Here is a 17,705-nt window from a genome sequence, read left to right as displayed (position 1 = left end):
AGAGACCATGTGATCCTGATACAGGAAGTCAGTCTGCAGGGAAGGTTTAATGATTTGGATAAAGGACTGTCACTGTAAAAGGATAAAATGACGTAATATCAGAACTTGACAACCTTTTCTATCTACATGTCTTTATTCTGTTGGTGCTGGTCACTTCATTTCCTGAATGTTTGGACTTTTTCATTAGATATGACTCAGCAGCTTCCATCTGAACCTGATGGAGGGTTCATATGACAGAGCATCTGGGCATTGTGTTGTTTAGAGGGTTGCTGTGTTGTTCACGTCTATAAGGAGCAGTTCTGGTCATAACACCAGATTTAATGCTGTAAAACAGGGACATCAAACTCATTTCAGTTCAGGCTCCACATTCAGCCCAATATGAAGTGGACTGGACCAGTCAAATAATAACATGATAACCTATACATAATGACAACTCCAAACTCTACTCTTTAAGGGCAAAAAAGTCAAATTAAATTATGAAAATGTTTATTTATTGTTTAATGTTTATGTATTTTATTGTTATTTTGTTTATTTACTTCATTCATAAGATAAAAGAAAGACAGAGAAAAAGAAAATCTACTTTTATGTGTCAGCAAATGGAAAGAAGAACGAGCTTATATGTTCTGCCTCTTTACCAAAATTGTAAAATCAACCTCTTAATACGATATCTGCATCACATCAAAGAAAAAAACTCCCATTTTTAACAATATTATGTCTCAGTTTATCATTTACACATGTACATTACAGTTTACTGATCACAGTACATCTACAAATACACAAAACATTTAGGAACGGACATAATATTGTTAAAATTTTACTGTTTGGAACTAAAATGATTTTTACATCCTTGACTGGTAACATCTTCAGTGTAATTTTTGCATTTCACAAATTCATCCCACGGGTTGGATTGGACCCTTTGGAGGCCTGGTTTTGGTCCATGGGCCATATGTTTGACACCCCTGCTGTAAACAACGGTCCCAACCAACGTAACATAACACGCCTGGTGACCTCTGACCCTGGCGGTCTGTATGTGAGGTCAGTCCAGTGGGTGGTTGGTCTAAAACAGATCTTTTTATTTTTCACAGCTTTTCAGGGAAGTGAGTGTGATGAAGATCCTCAACCACCCCAACGTTGGTGAGCTGCTCCTCATCCCCATCCTCCTCATCCTCCTGTTCATCCTCATCCTCCTGTTCATCCTCATTCCCATCCTCATTATCCTCATTGCCATCCTCCTCATCCCCATCCTCATCCTCCTCATTCTCATCCTCATCCCCATCCTCCTCATCCTCCTCATCCTCCTCATTGCCATCCTCCTCATACTCATTCCTATCCTCTTCATCCTCATCCCCATCCTCCTTATCCTCATCCCTATCCTCTTCCTCCTCATTGCCATCCTCCTCATCCTCATCACCATCACCATCCTCCTGATCTTCATCCCCATTCTGATTCTCTTTATCCTCACCCTCCTCATCCTCATCCCCATTCTGATCCTCTTTATCCTCACCCTCCTCATCCTCATCCTCATCCCCATTCTGATTCTCTTTATCCTCACCCTCCTCATCCCCATCCTCCTCATCCTCATCCCCATTCTGATCCTCTTTATCCTCACCCTCCTCATCCCCATCCTACTCATCCTCATCTTCATATCTTCATCATCCTCCTAATCCTCGTCCCTCACCATCCATCATCACGGATCTGATCGACTAGGACTGTGATTTGACCAAATACGATGATGCAAATCACAATTTATGATTCATTCAATTCAATGAAATAATGAATAGTTTTAACACTCAGTGATTCCAGTTTTATCACATTTGGATTTTATACTTGACAGATAAAATGTTCTTTATTATCTCTCTGTGTTTATTTAGGAATTTGTACTTTGTATTTGTACTGTATTTTCAGGTGAGAATTGGAACAAAATGTAAAATATTAAATATTATTGTTTGGTGCAAGAAGGTCCTGGGTTCAATTCCAACCATGGACCTTTCTGTGTGGAGTTTACATGTTCCCCCCCATGTTTGCATGGGTTCTCTCCAGGTACTCTGGCTTCCTCCCATAATCCAAAAACATGCACTGATAAGTCAATTGGTTGATCTAAATTGCTCATAGGTGTGAATGTGGGAGTGATTGGTTGGTATGTCAGCCCTGCAATGAACTGGTGACTCGTCCAGGGTGTACCCCACCTTTGCCAATAGGTCGCTGGGATCAATCAATCAATCAAATTTTATTTATATAGCACCAAATCCTAACAAAAGTTATCTCGTGACACTTTACAAATAGAGCTGGTTGAAACCAGAGTCTCAGGATAGGCTCCAGCACCCACGACCCTAGTGAGGATAGCAGATTCAGAAGATGAAAGAATGAATGAATGAATGAATGAATGAATATTGTTTGGAGTATAGATGCATTCCAATGACTGAATGAATGAACAATACCAATACCGATGTTACACCCTGTTTCTTTATTTAGTTTTTGTTGTTTTTTTATCCCTGTAACAAGGAAATCTTTATTATTGATATTATTGATCTTTAACTTTATTGATGTCATCAATGTCAGGATCGATGTCATCAGAGTTGTACTTCATTCATTTCATGGGGCTTCATTTGTCTTCTCAGCATTGAGCTGAATTAAAGTGACTCTTGTGTTGTTTTTCAGTGAAACTCTTTGAGGTGATTGAGTCGGAGAAGACATTGTACCTGGTAATGGAATACGCCAGTGGAGGTAAGAGCCTCTGCCATCACACAGGTCACATGACCTCAGGTGGGCCAGTCTTCACCTGTCGCTCTCTTTCAGGTGAGGTGTTCGACTACCTGGTGGCTCATGGACGCATGAAGGAGAAGGAAGCCCGAGCCAAGTTCCGCCAGGTGAGATGCTATCCCATCATGCACTGGGGCCTGTTTAAAGGTGCATCCAGGGAGATTCTTTACCCTCAGAGCTCATATGGGATTTTCACAAACTTTCTTAAATTCACCTTTTTAAGGTACTTCCAACTAACACAAAATCCAAGTGTTTTCTATCCAAATGTTCAGGACAATCTCATCTTTATGGAACTGAGGCCTATGTTTGTCCTAGTTCACTGAAGAAAGAGATAATTCAGCCCAAATGCTGAACGTTTGAAGTCAGATTTGTGAAAATTTTCAAATCTGTTGTGAAAACCCTCCTTCTCTCATGTGAAGTGTTTTGGTGTTGAAATAGGTTTAACAAAGTCTAACATTCACAAAAGTAGTAAAATATATGAGTAAAATAATGAGTAAGTGGAGAAAACATGTCTAAAATGACCTTTTGTAATACTGTTTTTGATCATAAATGTTGTCTGTCATTCTATTTTCACCAAATGTCTCTAATGTGAGATAAATTACACTGACTGACTTCATATTACAGATCAGCATTGATTAGATGTGTGAAAATGACAAAGGCCCATTGTATGTAAGATTAGATTAGGTTAGATTAGATTTATTTAGGAAATAATATTTCCATCGTGTATTGTGATGATTTGTTTGTTGATGTTGTGCAGTAAATCAGTTGTTGTCCATCACATAGAGGTGGATGTCACATTTTGGACAGGTCTATTTCTGTTCTGTCTCTACCTCTACATAAAAAAGTGGAATAGGGCAGGCTTTAGTGATTCCACAGTGCCTGTTGGTTGGTAAAAGTTGACAGATGAGGGCTTCAACCCATTATGTTGCACAAGGTGATGGACAAAGGGCTGATCCAACTCCATACAGTAAGAGATGAAGATATGTATGTACTGATCTGTGACTGGCTCTAACTCCAGCTGTCAATCACATGGGACATTAATGGCATGTGTATCAGAAAGCTGAGATTCTCCGTTCACCAAAGTAGTTGAACCGCTTTTCTACTGTGGAAAATAACTAAAATATTAATAAAACACAGTGAAACCGTGGTGAAAACATGCCTTAGAGGGTTTTAAAACTTTCATATCAGGTGTTTCAAAGATAAAAAAAAGTGTTTTATAAAACCTGAAGATGTGACCTATAAACACACCCCCAGGATGTCTATATAAGGAGATGGATATAATTCCACAACAGTTTACCCAGGATGCACCTGTGGTACGGATCCACTGCATGAGAGGCAAAGGTTAAAGAACTTGGAAATAGAAAAACTGACCTTTACTGGACAGTGACTAGTGGTCATGGATGTAAATGTGGTTCTGTGGTCGTCTTTTGTTTCAGCTCGTTGTCGTTCATGTTGCAGTGACTTGTGGATAAGTGGAACTCTTCCTTTTTCTTCTTCTTCTTCAGATTGTGTCTGCAGTGGAGTACTGTCACCAGAAGAGGATTGTTCACCGAGACCTCAAAGTAAACAGAACCATATCTCCTGAACTGGTTCAGACCCGGTGCCAAAGAACCTGTTCTGGGCTGGAGTACCGGTTCCACAGCAGCATCAACATGACCAGTTTAAAGTTGATGAGAGTTAGAGCAGGTTCTGGTCTAAACCAAAAAGAACCATCGGAGCTTCAGTGAGGACGTGAAACCCAGTCGGTAGAAAAACTGATAAATGAACTACAGATCCAGACTTTAAACATCTATGTTCTCACCTGTAAAACAACTAAAGCTGCTCTGTCTTTCATTTTTACATCAGTGAACCAACTAGAACAACAGGACTGGACTTTGTGGTTCTGTAGGTTGAATCAACTCTGAACCAGAACCGACTCATCAGCATCCCATATCTGCCAGGTTCAGTTACTGAACCTGTTTACCTTCACAGTTATCAGATTATTAGTGATCATGTAAACAGTATAATCTCATATGTTTTATCAGATAACAGCAGTAATCTGATTATGAGAAATCAGATTAACACATCTGGATTTCCCCAAATACTCTGATGTCTTCATGTATGTACACAAGTTAATCTGATTTATTACATTCTTTTACATCTGCACATGTGCAAAAACAATCATAGAAAACAGAAGTGAAGTAGTCAAACAAGATTCTACCATCACTATGTACATATGCAATCTGAAAGAAATACAATAATTGACTGAAATGTCTAAACCAGGGTTTATTGATTATAGTATTTCTGAAGCGCATGTAAATGCATTCGCAGTTCATTTGAAAAAAACTTTTTAAAAAAATCAAACGATTTAGTCTTCAACTTCTCATAGTCTTTAACTGCCAAACACTTTAGAAAGAACAAATTCCAATTTTAACAATGTCATGTGTAACATTTACACATTTGTATTACTTACAGATCACAGTGGATCTACAAATGCACTAAACATTTAATAACACGCAGAATATTATTAAAATTGCACTTATTATGATGATGATGATGATTATTAATATTCATAAGACATTTCAGGTTCATATTTGTTCAGGTTATTCACATTTTATTGTGAAAATTTGTAAATGTTTCACATTGAACCAAAGAGAAAGTTTGGAAACTGTGTTTTCCTGTCATCTGTTTCTCAGGCTGAAAACCTGCTGCTCGACGCTGACATGAACATCAAAATCGCTGACTTCGGCTTCAGCAATGAGTTCACGTTGGGCAGTAAGTTGGACACGTTCTGCGGATCTCCTCCATACGCTGCTCCTGAACTCTTCCAGGTGAACATCAAGCTCTGCCCACCACACCTGCAGCCTCAGACACACAGTAACAACACACCAGAGTAGTAGTAGTGTAGTTAACAAACACTCATCAGTTTGGTTTAGCTTGGTAGTTTGTTTGGTTGGTTGACTGGTTCTGGTTGGGTTTTTCTGTAGTTTTGTCTTAGTTTGAGTTTTTCATGTAAGAACCATGTTAGACTACAACTCCCATGATACTTCATAGCAACACATAGTTACAGAGCCTTAAGTTTCTGCTGCTACAACGTGTGTGTTTCTTAAAATCTCATCTTCAATAAGAAATAAAGGAACAGCCCAGACTGAGGCAAGTGTTATTGTGCTGTAAAGCATAGCGCTGATGGGTAATGTAGTCCTGTAACCCTGCAGGGTAAGAAGTATGATGGGCCGGAGGTGGACGTGTGGAGTCTGGGGGTGATCCTGTACACGCTGGTCAGTGGATCGCTGCCTTTTGACGGACAGAACCTCAAGGTGTGAATGAAAGCGCAGGTGTTGATTTCAGAGGGCATTTAGGGGTCACGATCACTGCCGTCATCATGACTGTGTGTCCACAGGAGCTGAGGGAGCGCGTCCTCAGAGGGAAGTACCGCATTCCCTTCTACATGTCTACAGACTGTGAGAACCTGCTGAAGAAGCTGCTGGTCCTGAACCCTGGGAAACGCAGCAGTCTGCAGGTAAACCCTCCTCAACCCACCGTCACACCAGCAAACCTCCGACAGGGAGGAAATGATATCAGTTACACAGATTCTGGTCAAACACACTGACCCCATTTATGTGGCCGTAAAAACCCCAGAAGTGTAATAATCAGGTCTGATGCATTTACATGTACTTCAGAAAAACGATAAGCAATAAACTCTGGTTTAGATGTTTCAGTCCATTATTGGATTATTGGAAACCACATGATTTAAGGAGCTAATTTATGATGTTTCTGTTTCTTTGAGCGTATGGGTAGATACTTCTTCTCTGATTGTTTAGGTTTGAGTCGTCTGCAGCAGTTTGACCATCACTAAGGTCTGGTGTTGGTAGTGAAGTTGATTCACAGGTTTTCTCTCCTGACCTGAGATGTTGTTACTGTTGTTGTTGTTGTTGGCTTTTTGGAAATAATTATTATTAGTATAACTGTAATAATTGTTACTATTGATATTATTATTATTGTACCTCAACCCCGTCCATCCGACATTTTTGTCCATCCTATTTCTCCGACACTATTCACCCCATTCTTTTCAAATTGCACACATGTTCTTTACCACTAGGAGGGGTGCAGTGCACAGTTTGATGGCTGTATTTTAATTTTGGGATTTAAAAAAAAAAAAAAATCTTTAAAAATTCCCACTTAGACACTTTGTCCAACCTATTTCTTGGACATTTTTCACCCGTACATGTTCTTTACATGTGTCTTTCTCTCAGTTTTACCTTTTTTTTTGTAACAAACTTTTGAAAAGTTTTGAAAAAGACTGAAACTTAAGACTCAAAATTCACTCCTGGGTAGGCAGGGCATCAGTGAGAAGGAAGGGCAAAGTGTTGTGTGACTAGGCGGGGGGGTATTAGTCAACTCTACTTCCTTTTTCACTTGTTGATATTATTATGACAGTTATTGCTTTGATGACTTTTATTACTTTTATTAGTGTTATTATTATTTCTATAATAACTATTATTATTACTACTACTTTTATTGTCTACTAGTGTTTTGTTACTACTAATGTTTTTGTGTAATTGCCTTTTTTTGCTACTGGTTTTATAGGTATTGTTTTTATCATTTTGTTTTCCTTTTTTTTTCCTTCTAACTCTTCTGTTATCTGTACATATGATGTTGTGTTGCCACTGGAGCCTTCGTCTCCACTGTTCTCTACATGTTCAGAGGACCTTTAGCTGTGTTAATGCTGATGTTAGCTCTTGTTACCAGGCTGGTTTGTGGACACTTTTCTAGCTCTGTGATGTTTTTAAATGTTGGTTTTCGTTAGTTTTGATTCATGATCCTGATGAAAGCTTTTTTTGGTTCTAGACCAGTGAGCGTTGGTGGACCTACAACTAGTTCCTCTTACTCAAAGCCTGTTCTCTGACTGAAACGCTAATATTTCAGATTATTCTCAAATAAACTGAAGAACCTGCACATAAGCCCTGCAAAATGTAAACATCATGGGATTCCGTAACCAGCCTCTTTGTTGTGTTTCAGCAAATCATGGAGGATCGATGGATGAACGCGGGCTACGACAAGGAGGATCTGAAACCGTACTCGGAGCCAGAACCGGAGTTCAATGACCTCAAACGCATAGGTCAGATGTTCACAAAGACATGAATATTGTTCTGATGCTTTGTGATGCTGTAGTTGTGGACCAATCCGAGCTGAATGTCTGTTGTGTTTTGACCATTCAGAGCTAATGGAGACCATGGGTTTCCCTCCAGAGGAAGTGAGGACAGCGTTGGAGGGTCAGAAGTACAACGAAGCCACAGCGACCTACCTGCTACTGGGGAAGAAACCCGCAGAGGTCCCTTTACATCAACCCACACATATTACATCCTGTCCGTTCTCCTCTAAAAACTCATATTTCACATTTAAATCTGTCAAGACCGAGAAAATGAACAGACTCAAATGCACAGCGCTGAAGTGAGTAAAGGTGTTTAATTAAAAAGAAAATAAACATGATGGGATTAAACAGAAAACCTGAGGGAGAAAACATCAGAGTCCATAAGGGGATAAGGGGTGAAGATCAGGGTAGTGAAAGTCTGGGTTATGGCTGTGAGGAATAAAGTCAGAGTCCATGGAGAGCTGTGGAATGGCAGAATGTTCTAGCACTGGACCTGAGCAGAGGAGCCACTTAAATAGGCTCCTAATGGGGATCTGACTCAGGTGTGGAGCTAGCAGGTGCAGACAATCAGTTTGAGGGAGGGGTCTGTGGCAACACAGGATTGCAATGTGACAAAATCAGCCTCTCTGTGTGCACTGAACAGACACAGACTACCCACAAACCCCTGCTGTGACCAACCAACAATTAAAACTAGCAGTGAAAAAATAGCTTTGTTAAATGAAGTAGAAAAATAAATAAATAACAGTTTGCAAAAGACTGAAAGTAAAAAAAATCTCTTTTTTCACATCTGACTGTAAATACTACATTACCCATCAGCCTCCACTGCTGTTGCCATGGAAAAGACCCCTCAAAGTGTTTCTACCAAGTGTCATCTGTGTCATTTTATAGAAATTGAAGATCATGAAGCTCTGAGATTGGCTATTTTTTTGTCTAAATGCATCCTGGGAGTTGTAATCAAACATACTTTTTCACCTTCTTGGACTGAATACCCCAGAATCTCTCATTTTGTCTGTACAGTAGTTTTCTTAGAAACATTCACAGCATCTCAAACTCCCCCAGCAGCTCTCTGAGTCCCCTACAGGGCCGTGATCTGCCTGTGGAGAACTGCTACAGTAGGAACCAGAGGAAATTCACAGAAAGTTCAGTTGAAATTTGCGAAATTGTACAGAAACCACCCTTAGACACAACCACGTAGATGATAAATTATTCTGATCCCAGACTTAAAGGACGAATGAAGAACTAAACAAAACAGAGCATGAGTCTGAAGGTGTGAAAACTTCGTAAATATCAAAACCCAAAAAACAGAACAAATAAAACTGTATAATGAATCATCTGAACAGTTTATGGTTGTGTCTCCACCAGTTTGAAGGAGGCGAGTCCTCGTCAAGCAGTGGTCTGCTTCAGAGGTCAAGACCTAGCAGTGACCTCAATGGCTCCTCCCAGTCCCCTGCCCACTCCCGCAATGTCTCATCCAATCAGAAGCAGCGGCGTTTCAGCGACCACGGTGAGTTCACATCTGGTCTGACATGTGTCCGTTTTAACTTCTGCTGAACATCTGTGAGGATCGGTCTGTGTTTGTCTCTCAGTGGCGCCCTCCATCCCCCCACCCGTTTCCTACACCAAGCATAGCCATGCCAACAGTGTAGAAAGCGACCGAACGGATGACCAGGGAAACTCAGCGATGGGAGCACCGGACCGCAGGAAGTCGGCCACAGCTTCAGGGGTGAGTGGTCAGAACCAGAATTAAATCCACAACCGGTTACTGATCCATGGTCAGTTTGTAAACACTAACATGAAGACAAGATGAGCAGGTGAATTCACTGCTCAAACCCCAATGTATGGTTTCCATGGCAACCACTCTGCTCATTTCACCTATCATCAGAAATTCATTGTGCAAATAAATCCCTACGATGTAAAATAAACATAAGCACAAATACACTCTTCATCCTCACCAGACGACACCTCGTCACTGACCAATTTGTTCAACTGCTTGGATGATATTAAAACATTGATGGGGTGGGCGTGGCTCAGGAGGTAGAGCAGGTTGTCCAATAACTGAAGGGTTGGCAGTGCAAATCCCTCTCTGTCCTAGTTATGTGCCATTGTGTTCTTGGGCAACACTCACTGCCTCCACTGGTGCTGCTCACACTGGTGAATGTTTGATGGTGGTCGGAAGGAGGGGCCATTGAAGTGGTTTGGCAGCCATGCTTCCATCAGCCTACCCCAGGGCAGCTGTGGCTACAAACGTCAGAGTGTGAATGTGACAGTGAAGGAATAATGGATCCAATGTATGCACTTTGAGTATGGATTAATAGAAAAGTGCTATATAAATCTAATCCATTATTATTATTATGGCTAATAATTTTCTTCAATTAAACGACAATAAAACTGAAGTCATGACATTTGGATCCTCAAGTTCTGTAGCCAGCCTGACAAACACACATGACCCCCCATCTGCAAATGTACACAGTACAGTGAGAAATCTTGGCATTTTAATGGACAGTTCGCTGAATTTTAAGGTCAGCAGTGTGGTGAAGGGCAGCTTTTATTTGCTCCGAACCATAACCAAACTGAAGCCACTTTTATCTGCTATTGATCTTGAAACTCTCATTCATGCTTTTATTTCATCCCGTTTGGACTACTGCAACTCATTGTACACAGTTTTAACCCAGTCTAACATTAATAGACTACAAATGGTCTAATATGCAGCAGCCAGGCTCTTAACTAACACCAAAAAGAGAGAACATATCTCACCTGTCTAGGATCATCTCCACTGGCTACCAGTGAAATATAGAATTGATTTGAAAATCTTACGTTTTGTTTTTAAAGCTCTGTGCGGTCTTGGTCCATCATATTTAACAAATTTTAACACTCTACTGCAGGGGTATTCATATCCGGTCCTCGAGGGCCGGTATCCAGCATGTTTTCGATATTTCCCTCTTCCATCACACCTGGAAGCCATTACATCGTTATCAGCTTCTGCAGAGCTTGATGATGATCATTAACTGATCATCAGGTGTGCTGGGAGAGGGAAATATCTAAAACAGTGGTTCCCAACCTTTTTTGGCTCATGACCCCATTTTAACATCACAAATTTCTGGTGACCCCAGACATTCAACGCGGAGACTTTTTTTTTTTTTTGCTAAAATTAAATTGTTTTTGATCATGTAATAGTTTACTATACTATGTTGCAAATAAATTTAATTTTAGACGACGTTTAGTCTATATAATGTATATTACTTATGGATGGAGGCAGAAAAGCCAGGTTGAGATTACTGCACAAAGTGAGAATTTTATTTTCCTTGGTCAGTATATGTACAGTCAGTCCACCTTGGATTTACAAGGCTGATAATTAATACTGAACAAACAATAACTCAAACTATAAATTATGAAAGAACTGCAGCATCTTAAACTGGCCACAATGAACATTTGAAAGATAAACAGTACCACAGTGCTTGAGTTTCAGCTTCAGAGTTCGTCATATCTTTCATGTATTGTGATTGTCTCTCTCAACTCACCATATATTTTTTACTGGTAAGTTATTATTATTATTTTTTTTTTTTATCAATTACTAGAAATTTCAGGCGACCCCATTTGATTTCCAGGTGACCCTATGTGGGGTCCCGACCCCAAGGCTGAAAAACAATGATCTAAAATATGCAGGATACTATCCCTCAAGGACCGGATTTGAATACCCCTGCTCTACTGTTCCATGCATCCTCTCAGCAGCTCCTCACAATCCTCTTCACTTGCCTCAAAAAATAAAAAAAGGTGATCGGGCCTTTCCTGTGTCCAAAGCTTTGGAATAGACTCCCACCTCACATCAGATCCTGCACAATCATTGCCAGTTTTAAATCTAATTTGAAAACCCATCTTTTTACCCTTGAGTTTAGTTCAGTCTGACACAGTCATCTTGTCTTCCTTTTTCTTCTGTTTTTGTCCGAATCATATTTGCTGTTTTGATCTCTATATATTAAATTTTTTCTTGTTGATTTGATCTCTATTTATTTACTTATTTTAACCTATGTGTTTATTGATAATTCCAATCCCTGAGTCATAATTTTCTTGACTTGTGTTATATTCTCTGTTTTTCTTATGCTGTAGCCCATGTTCTACCCTAATTTTTTAATGTTATTACTACATTTGTCTGTAAAGCACTTTGGGGCAATGTCTGTTGCTTTTAAATGTGCTACATAAATAAACTGACTTGACTTGATTTGACACACAAGGTCCCAAAGTAAAACAAGTTAATATAAACCAAATCATTAATTAACTTATTAGAGACACCGCAATATCTCTCAAAGGTCTTAACTAATCTTTAGTGTCATTCTACACATTAATACATAAAGACAAAAAAAAACATATGGTACAACAATATTCTTCAAGGTAACACTTAAATGTTTCCTCTGTGCAACAAAAGGTAGAAAATATAATATTCACTCTGTATTCCACAATAATGCTCAATTATACATGACATTCATTTTAGAAAAATAACAAAGCCATAACATAAATCAAAGTGGACAGTTAAAAGTATTTTGTTACACATTTAATTAACAATCCACGAACGCACCAGAAAAAGTCGGAGCCTTTAGTTTTTTCTGTATAAAAATGAATAAATGTACAGAAATAGGCCCCTCCCCCTCTGTGAGGTTGTGGGTGGAGTTTATAAAGAACATGTTTGTGTGTTTCAGAGCATGAGCCGGAGGAACACGTATGTGCACGAGCGGATGAGTTCTGAACGCCACTCGGTTGTTCTCCCCAATGGGGCCGACAGCAGGTGAGCGGAATTCTGGGAGTTTTCACTGACGACGTGTTACTCTTCACCCGATAAATCACTCCCCTGTGTCTCCCAGTCTCCCGGAGGTACCTATAGCATCCCCCTCCCCGTCGCCGGGGGCAACCGTTTCCTCCACTCGCCCCCGTCACGTGAAGTCCATGTCGGCGTCGGGACATCCCATGAAGTCGTGCCTCCCGCCCATCGACGACAGTGCAGAATATCAGAGGTGAGAGGGTTCAAATCCATGGTGTCTACATCCGACAGCCTAAAAAAAACAGGAAATCCCACAGATTCTCCTCTAAAGCTGCGCTGTTAACCCTTCACAGGCCTCAAATGAAACACCTACTATTTCTAAAAATGAAATACTGTTCTGTAACACTGAGCCTGTTAACACTACACTGATTTTTGAGATTTTGGATAAAACAAGATTTTTTAAATTTATTTATTTATTTTTTTGTGGGGGAAAAAAAAAGTTATAATTTTTTTTTTTTTTTAATTGTAAGTCTTATGGTCATAGAACCATTTCTTGGCCACCAAGTTTTATAGTAATGCAACCTCCCAATTTCGTAATTTTTTCATAAAATAGGTGTTCTTCCTTTCATTACTTTGTTTTTGTCAACACCGTCAGACACAACAAAAAGCTAATTATTCCTATTTATTTAGTCAAGTATGGTTTTTCAACTTTTAAATAATTGTGTCTGACACCATATGTACAGATATATGCTGCTAAATGTTGAATATTCAGTTTTGTTCCCTTTTTACTAGTTCTCTCGTTCTCCTAAATTGTGCAACAGCAACATGCAACTTTCATCTTTACCTTTAAACAGAGAAAGTAACAATATTGTAATAAAAAAAAAAAAAAAAACACATTTCTAATTTTCAAATGACAACTACTTTAATAATTCAACTGCATTGACAAAACAGATTATAAGCATATTCAATAGAAAACAAATAAAGGCCCATCTGACGGTGTTGACTTAGATCTGATGGTGTTGACACAAATCTGACGGTGTTGACAGTGGCTTCATTACAACAAACAATTCCAACATTTCACCAATTAAATTAATGCTGCTTTGCTTAAAAACTGTATTTCACTGTTCTGGAACAAATAACAAATAGGCTAATTTGACAATTTAATTATTTTATTCTGTAAACATTATATAATTTCAGAAAGGAACATCAGAAACATAAACAATGAAACTATTTCTCTTACTATATTCCTTTGACACTCTTTTTTTTTTTTTTTTATTACGAAGTATCCACAGTCCTGCGGGACTACCTTTGTCATGTGTCTATGACCACAGATCCAGTCAGTGCCCTGGTTCTATCCTGTGTAGATTGGTATCCTGTCCCCATGCTGACACAGTACTGTGGACAGAGCCATCACACCAGTGGCGGCTGCTTGTCTTTCAGAGAGGGGAAGCTCATTGTCAGCTTACATCAAAAAAGTTGTCAAGTTATTTAAAAATGAATTCGGCCCTCCGTTCCATTAGCATTGTCTGCCATCATGTGCACCTTGCTAGATAGCTAGTTCACTCTGACCTAGCCAACAGTATGATTGATTTAACTATCTACAAAACGATATTAAACTCGAAGAAGAAATGATTAAATTATGTAACTGAAACAAGAAAACATTGAAATTATGTTAAATTGAAACAAGGAAGTACAATGAGTGTGTTTTATTTACAGTGCAAGAAATCAATTTCGTACTTGTTTCTCTCTTGATTTCACAGCAGAATGCACGACAGTAATTAAACTGAACTCTGTCAAGTGAAGGAGTAGATCTGAAAACAGCTGTCAGTCAAATGGGATTCAGCTGTTGGACCAATCCTCCAGTCAGCACATGGAAGCTCAGTGTCCAGCCCGGCCAAGCTCCGCCCAGAGCTCCATTCACCCCTAGAGACGCCAAGCGTCCGGGGGGCCGGGACAACATCGTGGCATTTATCCAATTAGCGTCCAGTCATGACTCTAAGTCAATGAAAAAAACTGTTCCACTCAGTCCCATTGAAATGATGCTGAGCATCTATGGGCAAATGCACTGAGCAGAAATCATATGAGAAAACAGAGACGCGGGAATGTATGAGAAGTGAACAACATCGGCGTCTGTTGATTTGTGATAAAGCTGATTCTGAACAAACTCGTCCTTGAGATGAACGTGTTCTAACACATTTGTAGTCAATGAAATGTCAACACAACTGAACAGATTTAACCATTTAATTTTTGTAATTTTAGGGGAAGCCGAGCTTCCCTTGCAGTCTGTGAGAAATCGCCACTGTATCACATATGCCATGGGCCTATCTGGGTCCAGGAAAAGGATAGGAGACCAGTTACCAGAAGCTGCTTTGTGCCTATTCACACTTTCAGTTTCAGCATGGAGGCAAACAACATGCAACACGGCAAATGTTTTGCTTCATATGAGGAATTTCCCCAGGTTTTTGATGAATATAAATCAGCCACTGGGACATCGTTCAGAGTGCAGAATTCGGATCATTTGATTGGCTCTGTGGCAGTAGACAAACTGATATTTCGTGCCACAGTACTGTGGCTGTAGCTATTGCATTTTTTTTTTTAAGTCTGATTCACACCTTTCTCTAACTCCTTTTTACATCTTCTCTTCAATCCGTTCCCTGTTTCTTCTCCTTCGCTCCTCCATTGATAGCTGCTGCCTAGCCATAACTTTCCAAAAAATATAAAAGTCAGAGTTTAATGAAATTGGGTCGAATGTTGGTTAAATTCATTTCCATTTGGCTTTTGTCATTGGGGATACATATAATACAGAATATTGTAGGATTACAATATTCTAACTATGACTAAATGTCTGTGAACAGACATAATATTGTATGACACACAGTTGGAGCACAATGAGCTACAGAGCAGTTTAATGGTTAGAATGTTTTAAATTGTATTGTAGGTCTGTATGGAAGAACTATAGGGGGAATTTTGCAATAAAAAATAGATGAAGAGGTTAATGAAACATGAAAAGCCATATTAGTATTTATTGTGATCATAATCTATATTATAAAAGCCAAGTAGTCTGTTTGTGTGTGTCTTAGGATTCACAAAAAATCCAGAAAGAGCTGACTGCTGCAGTTTGTCAAACTTATTTATTTTTGGTCAATGAACAAACTATTCAAAACAGCAAGTTGATTGGACCAATATTTTGGGAGATATTAGTAATTTTGTAATATACTAGCCTTACAATCATGTAGCTATGGCCAGAAGGTGTTGGTGGTGACTGCTGGACAAATGTGGTAACACGGGTCAACACATTAGTGTGTATTCAATCCTCAATTTTGGTCTTCAAAAATGATCTTTGGGCTTTTGTCAACACTGTCAAACTACATGTCAACACCATCAGACAGAAAATCTGACGGTGTTGACGTCTGACGGTGTTGACAAAAAACTACTTTTTAACATATTGTGCATGAGCTGTATACATTAGCCATCTGGTGTTTGTCTGGGGTGCTAACTACCTCTAGCCCTACTATAAATGTATACATTTATGCAATAATTCTATTTAATATTTTCTATACAAAAGTGATGGTGTTGACACATCATGGTTGTGACAGTAAAGATGTCAATAAATATGTAAAGACTTTTGAAGACATAGTACACATAATGGAGGCTGAGTGAACTTGTTGCATGTGCTGGATCTGGAAGGTGAAGAAGAAAGTCCTCAGGAATATAGGTGACCCTGTGGTGCCTGATTTTTTAGTCTTTTTTTAAATATCTGACAGTGTTGACAGAAACGTGGGACACATTTTAAGGAAACGCAAAATAATAGTAAATGTTAATGAAAATTCACGCCTCTTAGTTTTCAAGTGATTTTTTTTATTCTATTTGTTCATTTGATAAGTATTTTATTCATTTAAAGAGTTTTCACTGTTTGTCATCAAATTGAAATGATAATCTCTTGTCTGGGGACAATCCATTTTGTGGGTAATGGGCTAACAGATTATTATAAAATTCATTAAATTAAGAACAAACTTATGGAAAAAAGGCTACATTTGTGCAAAAGACCCTTGAAAGATCAACTCTGACAATTTTTATAGTAAAAATATTATTCATTTTCAATGGAATTAGCACATTTCTGAGTGGGACATGTTTTTTCCAAAATCTCAAGAATCAGTGACTAGTACCAGGGCCGGTGTGGCATAAAATACGGACCTTGTAAAATTTGGACCTATTTGGAATTTGTGCACGCGCGAGCGCAGCCTTACCGGATGTCAGGTTCAGCGAGGCTTATGAAATAAGTACCTTGCGAGTAGAATTGTGCGCTTTTGGGTTGGGTTAGGGATAGGGATAGGGTTAGGGTTAGGGTTAGGGATAGGGTTAGGGGTTAGGGGTCGCTGAACCTGACATCCGGTAAGGCTGCACTCGCGCGTGCGCAAATTCCAAATAGGTCAAAATTTTACAAGGTCCGTATTTTATCCCACACCGGTTCTAACCTGTCATATCAGGGTGGGCTGGTTGAAATACCAGGTGGGCAACTTGGAAGCCAAATAGTGTCCCGAAGGCTGACAATTTGAACTGCAGTCCTGACCGCACTGAAAAGAAGTAGTTTGGGGGTTTATTTAAGTATGAGAATCACTTTATTGATTCCCAATGAGAAATTCAATTGTCGGGCAGCTCAACTGTGTTTGTTTTACTCTTTAACTCTTTCAGTGCCAGACAGTTAAGGGGCTAATAAGCCTTAAAAGTGCCACAGAATTTGGCCGTTTTTCAGTATTTCGCGTCGTTTTCATAATATTTGAAGAATCCTGCAGGAAACCGCTCGGTAACATCCGACCGATTGCTGATTAGATCCAAAACGCACCGGACGCAGCCGATTCATTATTGATCGTAATTTGCATAATTTATAATAATAATAATAATAATAATAATAATAATAATAATAATAATCTTTATTTATATAGCACTTTTCATACATTAAAAACTGTAGCACAAAGTGCTTTACATATCAGTTTAAAAATCAGTACCGCCCCCCACCCACACCCACCCACTCACCCGCACACACACACATATACATGCAAACCC

The 17,705-nt window shown here is 39.2% G+C and overlaps 1 protein-coding gene across 1 annotated transcript in view; it reads left to right on the top strand.

Moving 5' to 3' along the window:
- The window catches only part of mark1 (MAP/microtubule affinity-regulating kinase 1), a 34,332-nt gene that overhangs the window by 12,636 nt on the left and 3,991 nt on the right, over positions 1–17,705 (top strand). Inside the window, exons 4-16 of the mRNA XM_030157277.1 lie at positions 1,086–1,134; positions 2,659–2,724; positions 2,797–2,867; positions 4,266–4,322; positions 5,436–5,570; positions 5,955–6,056; positions 6,140–6,259; positions 7,759–7,858; positions 7,959–8,071; positions 9,254–9,395; positions 9,478–9,614; positions 12,583–12,668; positions 12,745–12,894. Coding sequence (XP_030013137.1) covers positions 1,086–1,134; positions 2,659–2,724; positions 2,797–2,867; positions 4,266–4,322; positions 5,436–5,570; positions 5,955–6,056; positions 6,140–6,259; positions 7,759–7,858; positions 7,959–8,071; positions 9,254–9,395; positions 9,478–9,614; positions 12,583–12,668; positions 12,745–12,894 — 1,328 coding nt within the window. The remainder of the gene's footprint in view (positions 1–1,085; positions 1,135–2,658; positions 2,725–2,796; positions 2,868–4,265; positions 4,323–5,435; positions 5,571–5,954; positions 6,057–6,139; positions 6,260–7,758; positions 7,859–7,958; positions 8,072–9,253; positions 9,396–9,477; positions 9,615–12,582; positions 12,669–12,744; positions 12,895–17,705) is intronic.

Source organism: Sphaeramia orbicularis, chromosome 1, assembly GCF_902148855.1.
Source record: "Sphaeramia orbicularis chromosome 1, fSphaOr1.1, whole genome shotgun sequence".
NCBI lineage: Eukaryota > Metazoa > Chordata > Actinopteri > Kurtiformes > Apogonidae > Sphaeramia > Sphaeramia orbicularis.
Note: the sequence above shows the minus strand (reverse complement) of the source record. Positions and strands in the feature narration are given on the sequence as shown.